Consider the following 20,123-nt stretch of genomic DNA (forward strand, 5'->3'; position numbering starts at 1 on the left):
GCGGTAATTAGTGCAAGTCCGCGCCCAGGTCAAACCTCATACCTGTGATTCCCATTAGAATAGCTCATTTATATATGGGAAAATCAATGTTTATCAACACAAATGTCGCACATGCGCTGCGCGACGACTATCGCCTTTTAATAAGATTTATTTTAATGTACTAGTATATTTGTTCTAATAAACTTGGCATTTGTTCTTATAAACTTGGCATCACCACGAGTTCCATCGGGGCTCACACGTTAATCTAAGCAACACTTCACACGATGACAATATGAGACGCTGTGAGGTTCCAGTAAGAAATGTGAAACAGCATCCATTGGCGACTCGGTCACTATTTTGCAAAGATTCCTAATTTGCCGTCCGTTGCGCAAAATCAAACTCGGCGTACTTGATCAGTCGACATCATGTTCACGGGCGACAATAGTATGTGTAATAACGAGTTACGCCAGGACCCACAGCTAGGTGGGTGGCATTGCGCGTTTGTGTTACGAAAGCCTATAGTAACAAATTTAATGACACTATTACAACAAGTCTCAGAAGTATTGGGGCAGCCAATTTGCAAACTCGCTAGCGAATTGGCTAACTGCTTTGGTTTTGACTAAACGGTTGGCTTTCGAATCTCGCTGGCGTCGTCTTGCGGCCACGCCCACTTAGTATACGGCAAATCTATATAACGGTAGGTAGGGGATGATCGTCATACTTGGGGAGCTAATCAGCGACGGTTTTACAGTTAGGTGGCGATTTCGCTTTCAAATATACTAGGGAAAGTGTTTCTTTCGTATCCACGTAAAAATGACGAATGACTTTTTAGCGGTCGGCTTAATTTTACCCCAACGGATCTTTTGTATGTGAAAGTTTGTTATTTTTTCCCTGATTTGTAGGAAAATGTTTCTCAACTTGACTATTTACATTATGTAGTTTCAAGCAGTGTTCAAGATGGCTACCCCCATATAATATCGGTGAAATAATCGCATTTATCATATTATCACTTGTACGCCAGCTGACTGGTTATTTTTCAGGCTCAAACCGGGGGCTCAAATTACTCAGGGGAATCTAGACAGGCTGCGTAAAAAGCTTTCTATGTCCTCTACTGCAATATAGACTCGCCCAGAGTGGACGCGCTCACAAGTCGGCGCCAGCGAGATGCGAAAGTCAATCGTTTAGTCAAAACCCAAGCAGTTAGCCAATTCACTAGCGAGTTTGCAAATTGGCTGCCCCAATACTTCTGATACTTGCTGTAAAATGTATCAGAAATGAATAAAATACCACCACACAGACTAAAGACCGACACAAGAAGAGCTATGGGCCCACAGCTATCGGGACACTTATTTGTGTTTCATACTTCAAAGCGGGAATGATATTATAACTTACTCAATCCAATTAAAACATAGACCCTTGAGTCTCCACGTTGTGCTGTCTACGATATATCAATATGCTTAAAATTAAATTATGGGCTGTGGTTTTATATACGATTACCGGTATCTAATTTTATTCAGTTTGTGAAATGATGAAATCAACAAATTAAGGTGTGTATTTGTGGCTGCCCGTGATGATAGCTTTTCACAGTGCCTTTTTATAACACTATACTTACAAACAATTCAATTTACAGTATTTTCCTCGTAACACAATTATATATATGAAACGACTTTGTGGTTTCGTACTTGAAAGATCGACTGAAAGAGTCGGTGGAACGATATGCACTTTACGCAATGCATGGTAGCTTTAACTAGTATCTACGGTAAAAAAAAAAAACTCAACATCAAAACAGTGCAATTAACGATAATAATGAGTTTCATTTAATTTAATTTAAGTTGTTTTATATATGAATCATATGCTTTCTTCTGTGCTTGAACTGGTCGCCGTGTTCCGACTTGCGTTTCGAGATGAGATTCGCCCTCTACCGCCAGGCGAAGCGGGGAGCCATGGTAAGGATGATGACGATTCACCGAAGTCTCCGGTCCCTGGTAGCTTCAGTTTTCGAAGATCTGCAAGCCGCGAGAATCTGCATCCCTTATCATCGACGAATTTCGAATATTGGCGACCATGCTGGTTATAGTTGTAGAGGAACATAGGTCTTTTTTCGTCAACTCTTAGATCTTTGGGAATCTGGGGTGGTAATATCAATCGCAAACCATGTGAGAAACTGAACGAAATCATTGGATCGTCGTCTGAAAACAAAATAATAAGTAAAATAATCAGCTAAAATTATTGCAGTTGTAGTCCGTTGCTCAACAATCTCAGGTTGGGAAAAGAATCATGTCAAATCGCTGACACTATTTTTTTGCAAAAACCATGCAAAAAGTTTTATTTTTGTTGACCGAGCAACATAAATTGTTACTGTTGTTGAACGTCCACATTTAGTAACTCGGACTTTAATTAATAGTTAACTGACCTCGAGTTACGGGCAACATACAACGTTAAACCAAACATAAAATCTAGGTTGCCCATAACTCGGAAGTTCGGTTAATTGTTAATTAAAAGTTCGAATTACTAAATATAGACGTTAAACAAGAGTAACAATTTATGTTGCCCCTAACTCGAAGTTTGGTTAACATCGACTTACAAATTTGGGCGTGATTGAGCAAAAGTGGGCGCGGTTTCTAAAATATGAGCGTTTTTTTGTAACTGATTTACTCAATCATGACTCAAACAATGCAGCATCACTTTGTATATATCCTACATGATGTTCGTTAACAATCTATACGACATTCATTTACCATGTTACACAAACTAAAACTTTCACTTCATGAGCTTCTTTTCAGTCATTCGCAAGATCGCTAGTTTCGCGGCTGCCCCCTTTTCGTACTACGTGCTAGTAGTATTGAGGCTTTCCCTATAGTTTTATTAGCGCTTCCCTTTGTAGTGCAATCGCATATTTTGAGCTCGAATGATAGTCGGTCTCTCAATTATGTCCAACTCCGTCTACATACATTCCGTGACGTAATAATGACGTACCTATTGCTCCAGCCACCATCTTGTAAAGTTTCTTTTTATTGATTTCAAGATAATTTGGCTGCTTCTTCGAGACCCTTTTCGGGGGTACGTGGGGCACAATCGTGTTCCTACTCTCCGAATGTTTCGGTTTAAACCGCTCCCTACAGAATCTGTAAGGCATGTGACGGTCATTATGTCGAACATATATACCCATCATGAATAAACATAGTTGTTGTCGTAGCAACCAATGCGCATGCGTAAATCACCCTTTTAAATATGTGGGTTCTTACTGCATAAGTTGCACAATGTAAGTAAGTTTTATAATAATACTATCGTGACCGAACAACTATCATGAACTTACTTTTTCCAAAAGTGGAGAAGAACTGTGAAGATTGAGACGGCTGCATCGTGGAAAAGACCCCGTTCTATAACACCATTGTGGTATGCATCCAAAATGGCATCCGCTGTGTCCTGGGATACGTTGATCTGGAAAAAAAACATTGCGTTATAGGGGCACCTTCCAGTTAAGATTAATTTCACAACAAATTTACTTTCTGGATTAAAATAACAATGGATAACAAAAGATTAACATTGTAAACAACATAAACAATAGTGTCCCATGATTCTTTGGTGCAATCCATGGGATTGAGCGGTTCCCCTTTAAGTTAGACAACTGAACACACTTAAAAATGCCAAATAATCGCTGCCTGTGTACCGATGGGATAAAACACGGATAGATTATACATTATGGTTTTCACGATAGGAGGCCTTTTTTTTTAGCTGTAGGTGCGTTATCTTAGTGTTACGATGTCCACGCAGGGCCAAGTTTCTGCTACCTGTGATGTTTTACACCACCCTAACCAGAAGTATAACACTCCATCGAAAATTTAAATGGCACATATGCAACGAAACTCGTCTTAAGGTGGGATAGGCAACTGAACACAATAATGGCATTTTTGTGAAAAACTTTGTCGTACCTGCAGTTTTGGTGGCAGTTGTGATTCTATAAAACAATCCACGATAGCTTGGGCTTTCATGTGAACCAGTATCTCGTCGTCTGGCGAGTACGTCCCAGTGAGTGCTGCACGGGCGACCTCATCAACGCATTCTTTAAATCTGAAAGTAGATTATTTTGTTTTTCGAAAACAAATGCAATGATTGTTTTCATTTAGCGTCAATCTCAGACAACTAGTCTGAGTGTCAACATAACTACACAGCGATTCACGCTGAGAGCAGAAACAGTAGTTTGTGTTCGCAATGAACCGGTTGTATCACGTTTATAAAACAGACAGAAATTTAAATACAAACTAGCAGCCTGTCGGCTGAGATAGCTCCGCTGGTATCAATGCACATTTCAATTAAAGAACTGAAGATATCACCAGAAAATGAACAATATGTATAGTATTAAAGCAACCAGACTTGCTTTTTCAAAAAAAATTTGAAAATATAACTTTTTATCAAAAATATTCATTAAAATGATTAGATAATTGAAGAATAAAATCATCACGAAATGAACAAATCTGAGAGAGGTCTACCTGTAGTACCTATGTAGTATATATAATATCAAAGCAATATCACTTTTTACCAAAAATTACAAAAAATATTCATGAAAATTAGAGAATTAAAGATATCATCACGAAATGAACAAATCTGAAAGAGGTCCACATGTAGTACCTAGATATGTAATATCAAAGCAATTGGACTTTCGGTTTTTATCAAGAAGTCGAAAATATCACTTTTTACCAAAAATATTCATGAAAATTAGAGAATTAAAGGTATCATCACGAAAAGAACAATTCTGAGAGAGGTCCACATGTAGTACTTACTTATGTAATATCTAAGCAATTGGACTTGCGGTTTTTAACAAGAATTCGAAAATATCACTTTTTACCAAAAATGACAAACATATTTATCAAAATTAGAGAATTAAAGATATAATCACAAAATAATAATCTGAGAGAAGTCCACCCACGTACCAAGTATCAAATAATTTGGGCTAGCGGTTCTTAAAGGCCCAATTCACTTGCCCTGGGCAAGTGTGAATTGGAGGTGTGGCTATTCTAATGCATGGTGTTAATCACTTGCGTAGCCTATGATGCATCCTGTTTCAGCGGTCCAACATCACATGACTTTGATTGACAGTAGTAATTATTCAAGATTAGTCGCGCATCCCTTTCCCCGGTTCATGTTCTTTACTTTTATCCGCCAAAATCTCAGCTCGTACACAATTTATTGTCATAAATATTACACACAGTCACTGCTGTGATATTCATAGTCACATGCATCCACTTTGGCACGACATAATCGACCTGTAAGTTCGAGAAAACACGTTTTTACCGGAGCTTGGCTGGAGCTGTTTACTACAGCGTGACAAGCAAGGAAATGATCCCTATTGTTTAGGAGCGTATTTATAGTATACCTGGGCCTTTAATTAAGAAGAAGTCGAAAATGTAAAGTTGACGACGACGGACGACGACCGGCGGCGGACGGACAATCAGTAATAGTATAAGCTCCGCTCGACTTCGTCGACAGCGGAGCTAAAAATGGAAGAGATAAATCTAAATATTATACCGAACCTCTCTACTTCAGCCCAGAAAGCCAGGTCACTTTCTAGTCTCTCAACGCTAATGATTTTGTGACTGATCACTTTTCTGCTGGTATTTCCCGTGATCCTTTGTTCTATAATAATAAATAATGTACAAATATGTAATAATTTGATGGTTTTTTTTTTACATAATAATACATTGATGTATTCTATTGTTACCCAGATCAACGCGTCCAAGTACATACGTAATTGAAAGCAAGACTCCATAAGAATTACGAAAACCATAGACCATAAAAGTGAATATTTATTTTTAAGGTCTATGCAAAAACAAAGGACATCGTTTGGAGAGGGGTATACTTACTTTCCAAGTCAGCTGCTATTTCGTCTTTTAAAAATTGTTTGAAGAGGTTCAGGGTGGCTGGCGTCATGAGGCCTCGGCGGAAACTGATCACATTTTGGATGAACATAGCCCAGAAGGCTTTCTGTGAACAAGAGGATACAATTGTCAATACAGTGTTAACCAATCAGAACACATTATGAACGCACGTGACACTAGCCCGACGTGGTGGGCGATAGTTATTGCGCCCGAGTCCCTGACAGATTTACTCGGAAACAAATGTCTCCAAATTGGGCATTCGGTGCACCATACTTATATGGATTATTTTGTTTACGATTAATAAGAGAAACTTAAAAAAAGAACTTACCGTTTTTTCGCGACAGAATTTTTTGTCTGGGGCAGCCGATACCTCCTGATGCCTGGCATCCTGTTCTATTCCATCACTTGGAAATGTGTCAAAATATCTCTGGAACCTAAAGTCAAGGTTAAATGTTAATTGTGAGATTGATACAAGAGTGAAAAAAAAGAGATTTGATTCTGTTCAAAACATGCAGTGATGCGATTTTTTTCAATAAACGTCAAAAGTTGAGCTGCGCATGCGTAAACAAGATATTGCGTCATCAACGGCAGACCCATTTCCTCTTTTTTTGTTTCAGGTAAAAGAAGCTTACCAGCGCGGCTTTTTGGACAGACGTGCGCGCCGACTACAAACAGATTTAATTTTTGTTTTGGCTTTATCATATATAGTACCTTGTATTGCCCGGCCTCGTAACGCTACGGGAAGTGCGCCCTCATATCAGCTTTCATCATTCAAAACAACACGCGTCATTTTTAAATTACGTCGTATGTTTGAGTTCACACAGTGATAAAATTGTAATTATAACTATAAGGTATATGATAAAACCGTTATGGACTTTATGCATATTATGGGACGTTAAGCGGCTGATTAAGTAAAACGATAAACGCTCAAGTTCTTACCATTGTTCGTCCATACTTTTCACGATACAAGCCTGTGCAGAAAGCAACATTGGCGGCGTCACATTGGTCATTTTTGGAATTTCTCCAATAACTTCGGCTCTACATTCTAACGCTGCACCTATCAAATGGAAGGATGTTAAACACGACAAATTACGACAAAATAATGAAGATAGAATGATAGATACCAAGCCAGTGAGAGTGACAATATTCCGCCATGCACGATATTCCGTGATAATATCTCCATGTACAGCACAGCATGCGAAGTATAATAGACTACTTGGACTATTAACGACAATATTGCCATGGTAATGCTGATTTCCTTGTAATTACCTGATCCTGTCGCTTTGCTGAAGAATTTCCTGGCAATGGCGGTTGCTTTTTTGGACCTCGTCTTGGCATCTTTGCACTGTTTCATAGTCTCTACAGCCTGCCAGAATAACAGCGGTGTTTCCGACTTCTCTTTCATTAAGAACTGCTTAAAGTATTCCAAATGATCGGATGCACGAAGAACCTCGTAGAAATTTCTGAAAGACATCAACAAAAGTATAACGATATGATTAGTGTGCTCGCAAACATGACGGCCCAATTGCAAGTTCGGCCGGTGCCTCATCGTCCGCCTGCACGGTGTTGTTCCGTTCGGACATTCCTCTCTCTACAACACCGTGCGGTAATACCATTCATAATCGTGTATGTCACGTGGTTGCGCGATAGAAAGTTTACCGACCAATAGAAAGCTTTGTTACAAAGACTGCCAGAAAACGCTCGGAGCTCTGCATTTCTGATATTTTCGGCTTCATTACTGCCAATATGTGTTGCAGTGATATCACGAGCTTTGGGGTATAACACCTACTCTTCTATAATAGTCAACAGTGGTGACAACACTATTACCACTATTATTAAGTAAAGCTTGAATAGCTTTGGTCTGAATATCAGTGAGTTGCATGATGTATGGATATTGTCGCTGTATCGCCTCGACATCCAAGCAAACACAGCTTTAGCTGTGCTCTGCGACATTTATTCTCGGGTCAGGCATTTTCACCGCCTGGCAACCATCATGGTGAAACAAAGACCAATAAATTCTCAGAAAACGGTATTATGGGATGGTTGTTGTCACCCCCTACATATGCAAACTATTTAAATTTGGTTGGATTTCTTCAAAGTTAAGTTTGTGCTGTTTTCTCGATTTTTTGACCAGTGCACAGCAGCTCGCGCAGAGTCCATAGAAATACATGGTATTGTGGTGCGCGTCTTAAATAGCAACGTGGAGCGTTTAGTGACTTAGCTCCGCCTCGAAGATTTTGATAGCTTGGCCAAGCGCGTTGAAGAAAGAAGTTATATGATTGGCTGCTGTTAAACTGATTCTAAACTGTGAGGGCATTGTCACATACACATAGTCCTAATGAAATACTTCAAGGTGATATAGAGTGGAGTGCTTCGCCGGAACATTCACCTTGAAAATTCAAGATGCCGGTGCCTGTAAAGTTCAGGTGTACAGCGCGACCATAATTCCACTGACAGCCTTTGTTGGATTCTTCGTTAAACGTGTTGAAACTCTTAACTAACTTGCCGTTAAAAAAATACATACCTTGGTCTTGGTGGTCTTTTGATTGTCCGCCCGTTTTTTTGGATGCTTTTCAATAAAAATGGCTGATCACCAGAAGCCCGATCTCTGATCTGAATTTCTGACATACTCATAACACTATGTCTACTCATGCCGCTTAGCAGTCCACTTGCTGTACCTGCTGACCGACTTGCAACACGTGGTGTCATACGTATTATCTCGACCGGCTTACCTGAAAAGTACATAACAATTGATATCACTGCGTTAACTTTCACACTACAAATTATTAGTCTGAGCTTGATCATTTCCAATTAAAACGCGGTCGTCGCGCAGCGCGTGTTCGAATTTCATGTAAATAAACAACGTATTTTACACGTGTTGTATACGTCGCTATGAGTCCCATATCTAACAGTGCGCGGCGCGACAACTGCCGCCCTTTAATTAAAAGTTGATACTATTTATTGTAAACAAAAACATTGTTGTTTATGCAGCAAACGCACCAGTATTTGTTGGATGACAAAATAAAAAAACTAACCTGTCTATGCACTGACTATAACTATTATAACTATATATGTTGGACCTTAACTGTTTCCCGTGTAACATTGTTCACCGCTTACAACAGGGATTCATTATCTGATCTGGAGAGCAGACTTACAACATTTTGCTCAACTAATTTTGCTTCGCCCCCTCCCCCGTGCTACTTACGTCTTCTGATGACCACTTGTTCCCTTCTCTTAAGACTCCCCTCATCGTCTTCATCGTCAATATCGCTCAGGTCGCTGATTTCGTCTTTTTCAATGCCTAGGATATGAGGATAGAGTCAGTAAAACACGACATCTGAATAAATCTTGACTCGCATGATGAAGCTCTATGTTCACATCGAATATTATATTCCACGTTATCATAGTTCTGTACCGCGCCATAATTTTGGTTTGATTAGAAATAATACTCACCGAGTTGAGAAATTCCTCCCGCCAGCTTAAGCGCCCTTGCCATTCGGTGTGGTGCGATAACGTTAGGTGGCGCCTGTTCTGTGTGCGGTCTTGTCTCTTTGTCGTCATGGTACTCGTCGAATCTTTCACGCTGAGTCCTAGCAGACGGTAGAACAGCGGCGCCTTTCTTGTTCTTTGTGTGTACTGGCTTGGAAATTTGAGGGAGGCCGTCTGGGAAGCCAGTGCCCCGAACTCTGCCTATGTCTTCCTTGGTTGCCTCGTGTTCAGGAACCTTCTTTCTTCGAGTCTAATTAATATATTAATTAAAACATGTATGTAATGTTTGTGTTGCATGATAACTCCGTTGTACGCGCGTTTATGAAAACTAATGAACGTAATGAACTACTATGATTTCAACGTAAATAAATGTATGAGACATTCCATTCCACTCCAACTTCAGCTCCAACGCTAGAAATATCTTATTAGAATTACTCCCGGGAAATTCCCATAACACGGCATGAACCTCCAGTTAATTGACAATGCTTATTTTGACGTCGTTTTAATTCAACCAATCGTATGGTCAATAGGTGACCACGGTGAGATCTCCCGATGGAGGGATATACTTCTAGCATCGTGAATTCTACGCAGTATAATAAGCTAGCAATAAAGCATACTAAATTACGTGAACGGCCAGTTGTAGTAAAGATCGCCCTCACTCATTTCCTCAAACATTGCATAGTGCAAGCGCACATGGGAGCGAGTAGAAGCGTTGCCCACATCGAAATATCAAATGATTCAGAGCAAATTAAAATTAATTAAATTATAATTAATGCATTGTATAATAATGTGAGTAGTCTTACTGTATGTCTTAAGAAACGTTCCTCGTCGCATTTCTGGAAAATCATCCATGAATCTTTAAGAGCCTGAGAAATAAGAGTTAAATCATGTGTTATCACAGAACGTTTGAAAGTTAAGTTACAGCCTAGTTAATACATGATTATAATTATTTTACATCATCAATAGCTGCAAACCAGGATGGACAAAATGAGTCGATTATTATATGATGACGCCCTCAAACAAAAATATCACGTCACACGAAAACAAAAACAAATTGCGTTTTTAAAAATAGATATTAGCGTGAACTCACCTCGCATGCTAGTTCTTGAGCATGCATCAACAGTTGGTTTCCTAGGCCCTCGGGAAGAAGTTCAACCAGTTTATTGGCCAACTGTTCGCCTATATTCACAGACGACTTTCCTCCTTTGACAAGATGCATTGAGATGATCTCCTTAGCACAGCGATACTTAATAGAGCGGTCTGTTGTGTCACTGTGATAATATTCAGTGGCCAAGTACTCTTGAGATTTGTTCCAGAAGGTCAAGTAATTGATCATTTTAACTTGCCTATGTTTTTGGAGGTATGTACGAAATGGCATACCCGCTAGTCTATCAGCAGCAATGGCGTTAACCAAACCTATGTGGGTGTATTTGTAGTTAGTTTCACCAAGATGGAAATCAATAAAGCCATCGCAGAGCTTGCTGACCGGCGCTGCCGTGTGAAGTTTCTCCTCGGAGAGTCTGGGAAACAGATCGTAACTCTGATGCTCACTCTGTGCAGACGATGATCTTCGTCCTCTGGAGTTCGGACGACGGAAGTCACCATCGCCTTCTCGAATGCCTCGTGTTATGATCTCTTCCGAAAGACATATATCGGGTAGGTGTAATAGTAATTCGTCATCATCATGTGTTTGCTCATCGAATGTCCTTTCGTGCTCCTTCTCACCCTCCTTCTTGTTGCGACTAGTTGGCGAGTCTTGAGAACGTGATTTCGATGACAACCTTTGCGAGGTATTCGACAGTGTCACGTGGTTCAAAATGCCCATCGTGTCTTTGGAAAGTTTTAAACCTGGCGATGATTTGCCGCTTGTAGAGCCGGTAATAGAGTTACGCTTTTGTTTGTTGTTACTGGGTAATGGTGTTTTCAGGGAACCTTTTCGTTTTTTGCCGTGTGCTTTTAATAGTTCAACAGTTGGCGCCCGATGAGCAAACACTGTATCTCGTCTTCCTCTGTTCGCTATTGGTGGTAAACTGCCCCTTTTGCCTTTCCCCCCATCTTTAATCGAACCTTTACTGCCAGACATTACTTGTTGTTTACCCTTTTTCGATTTCGACATAGCTGTCAACGCCGCAGCCTCTATTGCAGCTAATCTTTTCTCTTCTTTTTTTCTTTCCTTGTCTCTCTGTTTCCGTTCTTTTTTCAGTTTATCGAACTCGTCTCGTCGCATCAGTGTCATGGTCTCGAAGTCAAACACGTAAGACATCTGATTGGATTTTTCTCCAGGTATGTGTTTACGTCGTTTCTTAGTTGGATTGGCGGCAGTTTTACGTCGTATCTTACCGGAAATTGACATCATGTAGTAACTATTAGTGTCAGTTCCGCCCAAAGACAGTAAACTATCCTTCGACGAGCCAGTTGAATGGAAACTTCCAAGCTTGCTATTTCGACGTTTATATTTATCTAAAACATTATTCTTCGCGTCTTTATTTTTCGCCTCCGCCTCAGCCACGTTGCTTTTGTCCGCGACTATGGGTTGCTCTTTTGGTTGCGGACTGTCTTCAGGACTACTCACCGCTGTTATTGTAAGCAGCAAGAGGAGGGAGAATTAGCAGGGGTTGACATCAATGAATGGTCCATGGTGACGTCACTCGGTGTGTGTGTGTATGTATGTATGTGTGTTTTGTTATTCACAATGATAAATACATAATTACACATTAACCCGGCCTAAATCATACAATGTAACAATGTTGCTTGAATTGATAGCCCCCGGCCTGAGTGAGCGAATGTTGGAACACTAAAATTGCCACAGCTTGTCCAGTCTAAGAGTACGGTAGCCTCTAGTCCCAATGTTGGCTGAATATATGTAACTATGGCTTAAATAAGCCATGTAATGCAATAATGTTGACTAAATATAGATAATCCCGGCCTAAGTAAGCCTGGCCCAAATAAACCATGCATTGCAATATTGACTGAATATATATAACCCCGGCCCAAGTAAGCCATACAATGCAACATAGATAACCTGGCCTAAGTAAGGCATGCAATGCAATAATGTTGACTGAATACAGGTAATCCTGGCCTAAGTAAGTCATGCAATTCTGTTGACAGAACAAGGTAACCACAAGTAAGCCATGCCAGGTAGCATAGGTAACCCGGGTCTAAGTAAGGCATGCAATGCAATAATGTTGACTGAATACAGGTAATCCTGGCCTAAGTAAGTCATGCAATTCTGTTGACAGAACAAGGTAACCACAAGTAAGCCATGCCAGGTAGCATAGGTAACCCGTGCCTAAGTAAGGCATGCAATGCAATAATGTTGACTGAATACAGGTAATCCTGGCCTAAGTAAGTCGTGCAATTATGTTGACAGAACAAAGTAACCACAAGTAAGCCATGCCAGGCAGCATAGGTAATCCTGGCCTAAGTAAGGCATGCAATGCAATGATGTTGACTGAATACAGGTAATCCTGGCCTAAGTAAGTCATGCAATTCTGTTGACAGAACAAGGTAACCACAAGTAAGCCATGCCAGGTAGCATAGGTAACCCGGGTCTAAGTAAGGCATGCAATACAATAATGTTGACTGAATATAGGTAATCCTGGCCTAAGTAAGTCATGTAATTCTGTTGACAGAACAAGATAACCACAAGTAAGCCATGCCAGGTAGCATAGGTAATCCTGGCCTAAGTAAGTCATGCAATGCAATAATGTTGACTGAATACAGGTAATCCTGGCCTAAGTAAGTCATGCAATTCTGTTGACAGAACAAGGTAACCACAAGTAAGCCATGCCAGGTAGCATAGGTAATCCTGGTCTAAGTAAGTAATGCAATGCAATAATGTTGACTGAATACAGGTAATCCTGGCCTACGTAAGTCATGTAATTCTGTTGACAGAACAAGGTAACCACAAGTAAGCCATGCCAGGTAGCATAGGTAATCCTGGTCTAAGTAAGTCATGCAATGCAATAATGTTGACTGAATACAGGTAATCCTGGTTTAAGTAAGTCATGCAATTATGTTGACAGAACAAAGTAACCACAAGTAAGCCATGCCAGGTAGCATAGGTAACCTGGGCCTAAGTAAGGCATGCAATGCAATGGGCAATAATGTTGACTGAATACAGGTAATCCTGGCCTAAGTAAGTCATGCAATTCTGTTGACAGAACAAGGTAACCACAGGTAAGCCATGCCAGGTAGCATAGGTAATCCTGGTCTAAGTAAGTCATGCAATGCAATAATGTTGACTGAATACAGGTAATCCTGGACTAAGTAAGTCATGCAATTATGTTGACAGAACAAGGTAACCACAGGTAAGCCATGCCAGGTAGCATAGGTAATCCTGGTCTAAGTAAGTCATGCAATGCAATAATGTTGACTGAATACAGGTAATCCTGGCCTAAGTAAGTCATGCAATTATGTTGACAGAACAAGGTAACCACAGGTAAGCCATGCCAGGTAGCATAGGTAACCCGGGTCTAAGTAAGGCATGCAATGCAATAATGTTGACTGAATACAGGTAATCCTGGCCTAAGTAAGTCATGCAATTATGTTGACAGAACAAAGTAACCACAGGTAAGCCATGCCAGGTAGCATAGGTAATCCTGGCCTAAGTAAGTCATGCAATGCAATAATGTTGACTGAATACAGGTAATCCTGGCCTAAGTAAGTCATGCAATTATGTTGACAGAACAAGGTAACCACAGGTAAGCCATGCCAGGTAGCATAGGTAACCCGGGTCTAAGTAAGGCATGCAATGCAATAATGTTGACTGAATACAGGTAATTCTGGCCTAAGTAAGTCGTGCAATTATGTTGACAGAACAAGGTAACCACAAGTAAGCCATGCCAGGCAGCATAGGTAATCCGGGCCTAAGTAAGTCATGCAATGCAATGGGCAATAATGTTGACTGAATACAGGTAATCCTGGCCTAAGTAAGTCATGTAATTCTGTTGACAGAACAAGATAACCACAAGTAAGCCATGCCAGGTAGCATAGGTAATCCTGGCCTAAGTAAGGCATGCAATGCAATAATGTTGACTGAATACAGGTAATCCTGGCCTAAGTAAGTCGTGCAATTCTGTTGACAGAACAAGGTAACCACAATTAAGCCATGCCAGGTAGCATAGGTAATCCTGGCCTAAGTAAGTCATGCAATGCAATAATGTTGACTGAATACAGGTAATCCTGGTCTAAGTAAGTCGTGCAATTATGTTGACAGAACAAGGTAACCACAAGTAAGCCATGCCAGGTAGCATAGGTAATCCAGGCCTAAGTAAGTCATGCAATGCAATGGGCAATAATGTTGACTGAATACAGGTAATCCTGGCCTAAGTAAGTCATGTAATTCTGTTGATAGAACAAGATAACCACAAGTAAGCCATGCCAGGTAGCATAGGTAATCCTGGCCTAAGTAAGGCATGCAATGCAATAATGTTGACTGAATACAGGTAATCCTGGCCTAAGTAAGTCGTGCAATTCTGTTGACAGAACAAGGTAACCACAATTAAGCCATGCCAGATAGCATAGGTAATCCTGGCCTAAGTAAGTCATGCAATGCAATAATGTTGACTGAATATAGGTAATCCTGGCCTAAGTAAGTCGTGCAATTATGTTGACAGAACAAGGTAACCACAATTAAGCCATGCCAGGTAGCATAGGTAATCCTGGCCTAAGTAAGTCATGCAATGCAATAATGTTGACTGAATACAGGTAATCCTGGCCTAAGTAAGTCATGTAATTCTGTTGACAGAACAAGATAACCACAAGTAAGCCATGCCAGGTAGCATAGGTAATCCTGGTCTAAGTAAGTCATGCAATGCAATAATGTTGACTGAATACAGGTAATCCTGGCCTAAGTAAGTCATGTAATTCTGTTGACAGAACAAGGTAACCACAAGTAAGCCATGCCAGGTAGCATAGGTAATCCTGGCCTAAGTAAGGCATGCAATGCAATAATGTTGACTGAATACAGGTAATCCTGGCCTAAGTAAGTTATGTAATTCTGTTGACAGAACAAAGTAACCACAAGTAAGCCATGCCAGGCAGCATAGGTAACCCGGGCCTATGTAAGGCATACAATGCAATAATGTTGACTGAATACACTGGCAGGTAATCTTGGCCTAAGTAAGTCATGCAATTCTGTTGACAGAACAAGGTAACCACAGGTAAGCCATGCCAGGTAGCATAGGTAACCCGGGTCTAAGTAAGGCATGCAATACAATAATGTTGACTGAATACAGGTAATCCTGGCCTAAGTAAGTCATGTAATTCTGTTGACAGAACAAGATAACCACAAGTAAGCCATGCCAGGTAGCATAGGTAATCCTGGCCTAAGTAAGTCATGCAATGCAATAATGTTGACTGAATATAGGTAATCCTGGCCTAAGTAAGTCATGCAATTCTGTTGACAGAACAAGATAACCACAAGTAAGCCATGCCAGGTAGCATAGGTAATCCTGGCCTAAGTAAGTCATGCAATGCAATAATGTTGACTGAATACAGGTAATCCTGGCCTAAGTAAGTCATGTAAATCAGTTGACAGAACAAGGTAGCCAAAAGTAACCCATGCAATTGACCGAATTTAGGCAACTCCGGCAAATACAAATAACCCCGAACTACATAAGCTACAGTCACTACAATTATTAGTACTCACCTATTTCCTCCACCTCCTCTTCCTCTTCGCCTTCTTCTAAAGTAGGTAATGCGAACTCGGCCCCACGGCTCTTACGCCCCGTGCTCTTCCGCCCTGTGCTCTCAGTTTCTTTTTCACCACCTTGATTTTTTTCACCATCTGAGAATTCATCGACTATGTCCTCTTCACTACTACTGCTACTGCTATCGTCCGACAACTGGAACTCGTCGTCCTCCTCAATAAGTTCAAGAGGTCCTCGTATTTCAGTCGACCTAAACATAGACATCAAATGGCTAAATTTCTGTTTGTCCAGAAACTGTTGCCTCGCCTTCTTCCCGGCATCCCCCATGTCATCAACGATGTCCATAACCGCCTGTTCGAAATCTGATTGTACAGGTGGTTGTATCGACAAATCAAAGTTGCAGTCTCGTTTGTGCCACGTGACTTTACAGTGAATGACGTATCTCGGCAACCAGTACGTCCGCAGAGTCTTCAAAACGAAATTCTGCATCGCGACGAACACGTTGTTTGCAAAGATAGATACGTTGTGATCACCGTATATGGATCCTGAGCGCAGTCTTCCGCTGAATTCCACTCCGCTGCCGACGATGCTGCCACGCCTTCCTCGACACTTGAAATCCGGTGACGGAAATCGAGAGGACCCACCGTCAAAGCTCATGGAGCGGGTTGTATCTGAATTATCTGTGTGTGTATAAATATATATATTCAACGTCATTCAATTATTTTAAGTGAAAATTTATCAAAATAAGTACAAATTAGGTTCATAATTCAAGAAATCGTTTGGACATTAAAAACTGTTTCCTTGTACATTGAAGTATCGCAGGAGTTTAGCACAATTGCGCATTTGAACAAAATAGGTTCTTAAATAAACTGCCGTCAACAAGTTATTATGACTGATTGTTTTCTTACGTAGTACTTTACAAACAACAGCAACAACTACTACTACTGACCTGAAAAAGCAACCCATTTAGCATTTTCAGGCAACTCGAGCGCCGCACCATTTTTGAAGTACTTCGACTGAATTTGGCGAAAGAGCTCACGATGCTTTTCGGTGTCTGATATCGGTAATCTTCTGAACTGTTCGGCATCTAGCCAGAACTTGAAACTATTGGCTCCTGCCGTAGTTGACAGAAAATTACGAAACTTTCTCATTCCAGAAACCTTACCAATGCATTTTAACATAAGATGTTCATCACGTTTGGATTTCACGGCACCTGGAGGAAATATACCGGTACATATAAAGAATGGAAACAAACTTTGTTTCTTTGAACTCTGAGTCGTTGTTCAGAAGTATTACCATGGCAGCATTTGTGACTGAACATGCACAGTTCTGAGCTGATTTGCAAATTACTTGTTAAATATACATATATTCTTTTTTAAACGTAACTTTGTCGACTGCTTGTTGAAATGTATGTATTTTAAGGGAATATAGGCAATTATAACTTTTCTGTTCACATTTTGAGAACTGACACTACGCAATCCTTAATACAAGAACATATTGTTTTAACATCTCCTTGCGTTACTATTATTTTTATAATGTGCAGATTTAGTCCAGGTGTAAATCCCAAATACTTTAAATGAACGCAGTAACTTTTATAGCGTAAATCTAATACTAGTATTCCTTCCATTATTCCCAATCCGATGAATGCAAATATTGACACATTAAAAAACAAAATATTGTGACGTCATGGATATTTGTATAAAAATACACAACTTACTGTAACAAATGTCATGCGAACTTGCCGACAAACGAAGTACTGTTTTCTGTAAATACTTGCATAACAAAAACTCATTGAATAGATCAGTTTTGAAAAACAGTGGCGCCCTCTGTGTCCGTACCCAAGCCATTAACCAGACTTTGTCCAAATCCTGAACGTAACAAAAAAAAATATGAATAAAAAAATAATCACTTTGATGAAAACTAAATAGTATCTAGTCCTAAAGTCATTTCTAATGATATTACAACTTCAATTGTTTTCACTGTTTTCAATTGCATTGTTTTTATCGGTTATATTTTACAAACACTCATGGCCACCAGTGAGCAGAGTAATTACGGAAACGCTCAGAAATGACGAAAAAACTTACATATTGACTTCTCTTCAGTGGTGGATCTAGTTCAAATGACTGCAACGAGTAACGGTAGATGAGTCTCTGTGCAAATACCTACAAAAAACGTTAACCTTGTTAACTGTGGTGTACCAGACGTAGCGCCCTCCCAGGTGGGCGGACTGTACGAAATAGGCACAAGGTATAACACATTTATCTTTCATCTTACCATATTTATTCAAAAAAAGGTGATATGGAGGAGAAGATGTCATTTTAAATATTGTTCTTTGATACTGTATGTTGATGACTAGATTACACTATGACTATCATGATCTGCAAATCACTGTTATTGCAGCACATGGTGATTTTTCGTTCGATGAACTTGACACAATGACATTCTCTAATACTCAAGAAATTGGTATGTATAATAACAACCGATGCGCATGCGTATTAGTGTTTTTGATTTTTCATCTAACGAATAATGTTATGTGTCCTGCAAATGCAGTATTTTTAATTTATGGTAAAACACAGCCCGATTTGGTCTACAACATGGAGTCTCAAACATAATATTAAAAAAAATATATATTTTCGTCCATATTGCATCTTTAAAATGTTTCACCATGTTGCAAAATCACTAGCAGTCGCTTACATAGTAGTAAAAGTAGACCAGAATAATAAGAAGTTGTTAGCAACATTGACGCAAATACACCCCACTATCGCATTGCTGATTTGCACACTGCTTAGTTTGTGAAAGTTTTTCTCTTCTCGAAAAAAAAAATAATGGAGTAATGTTCAGTTTCGGATCTTACCGGAAGCGACAGAAACACGTTGAAATAGTCGACAAATGTGCGATCACAAAGATATTTGACGAATTCTCCTTCCGTCGGAATGGTACCTAAAAAACATAGATGAAAATATCGATCAGAGACAAAGATCGACCGGTATGGGCGTCCGCTGAGTACGATGACTGCGATAATGGCCGGCCGAAATCATAACATCGATGCGTGACGGCAACTGAGTTGAGCACTTACCTTGCGGTACAAAATGCTGTATATCTGGCTCCATTTTACCAACTGTGACGACAACCGTGATGATTTCCCCTTAACCAAACGCAGTCACATCTTCGCACTGCACTGTACTAAATCGTGTCGGTCATCTGATGTATTCTATTCATTGTTTCTATTGAAGCGATTGTCCGCGTCCGATTCCCTCTTCTGCGTTCCATCGTTGCCGTTGGCAACTGTTCAGCAGAATTTACTTGAGCGAAAGGCGGAGAACACATTCACGCATGTAAGTTATTAACATAGTAATCAAATTGCAATTTATTTTATTAAACTCAAAATGAAACTTTTTTGGGAGATGAAACAAACGCCAGTGCATGAGATGGCAGAAAGTTTATGCTAACGTCCTCTACCGACCAGAACTCAGAAATGAAATTGCGTCCTCATACAGACCTCGCCGTTCAGCCGGCGAGGGCGCTACTATACCCACATGTCACATGTCAGGCTTGAATAAGTAGATTCGGTGTTATTTGCTTAGAATAAGTAGAGACGGAAGTAAAAACGAATGTCCCAAAAAGAATGAGAATACAGTTGAATACTCGTGCACGTATAGTCTCTTGATTCAGCAGAAATAGCTATATTTTGTTGTTCTTTTCTGAAACCACGGGCGAATTTAGAAGGGCCGATCGGGCCATACCCCTTATGACGAATCACCCATATAGAGGGGAGGCAAGGGGGGTAACTGGTACAATTTTACGGGAAATAAAAATGGCTTTTTACAATTTACAAGGAAAAGAAATACGTTTTTACAGTTTACAGTGTTAAAAAATGGAATATTGAATGATCTGAAGAGCTCTCCGACTCAAATTCTCCGCCATTGCTACGCCGTGTGTAGAGACGCATGCGCATACTACCCTCGTAATGCTCTTCATTCGGTTAGAGGGCCTTTTACGTCTTGACATTCAATTTTGTAACGAATTGTGTCATGTAGTCGTTTTACAGATTTAAAAATGTAATTTCCCTGGATTATTCTTTACGATTATTTTATTTGGATGTAAATTCTTGTACGTACCGAGAAAA

At 40.1% G+C, this 20,123-nt stretch overlaps 1 protein-coding gene across 1 annotated transcript; it reads right to left on the reverse strand.

Moving 5' to 3' along the window:
* Positions 1 to 1,460: 1,460 nt before the first annotated feature.
* Positions 1,461 to 19,107, reverse strand: LOC100376370 (uncharacterized). The gene is made up of 20 exons (XM_002736115.4): positions 19,074 to 19,107; positions 18,852 to 18,937; positions 18,082 to 18,159; positions 17,715 to 17,865; positions 16,947 to 17,210; positions 15,997 to 16,677; positions 10,435 to 11,918; positions 10,148 to 10,210; positions 9,309 to 9,594; positions 9,061 to 9,156; positions 8,380 to 8,587; positions 7,125 to 7,318; positions 6,795 to 6,912; positions 6,184 to 6,289; positions 5,841 to 5,961; positions 5,511 to 5,613; positions 3,912 to 4,050; positions 3,296 to 3,420; positions 2,956 to 3,104; positions 1,461 to 2,168 (listed from the first exon to the last, which is right to left on the reverse strand). The coding sequence occupies exons 1-20, from the start codon at positions 19,105 to 19,107 to the stop codon at positions 1,828 to 1,830; spliced, it is 4,827 nt and encodes a 1,608-aa protein (XP_002736161.3). The 3' UTR covers positions 1,461 to 1,827.
* Between the last annotated feature and the right edge of the window lie 1,016 nt (positions 19,108 to 20,123).

Source organism: Saccoglossus kowalevskii, chromosome 6, assembly GCF_978046115.1.
Source record: "Saccoglossus kowalevskii chromosome 6, keSacKowa6.1, whole genome shotgun sequence".
Taxonomy (NCBI): Eukaryota; Metazoa; Hemichordata; class Enteropneusta; family Harrimaniidae; genus Saccoglossus; species Saccoglossus kowalevskii.

Coding starts and splice junctions, on each gene's coding strand:
- LOC100376370 (XM_002736115.4), bottom strand. CDS start 19,107: ATGGAGCCAGATATACAGCATTTTGTACCGCAAG. Junction 18,160..18,851: donor ACGTGTTTCTGTCGCTTCCG/GTAAGATCCGAA, acceptor CGTTTTTTGTAG/GTATTTGCACAGAGACTCAT. Junction 6,290..6,794: donor AAAAGTATGGACGAACAATG/GTAAGAACTTGA, acceptor CCTTGACTTTAG/GTTCCAGAGATATTTTGACA.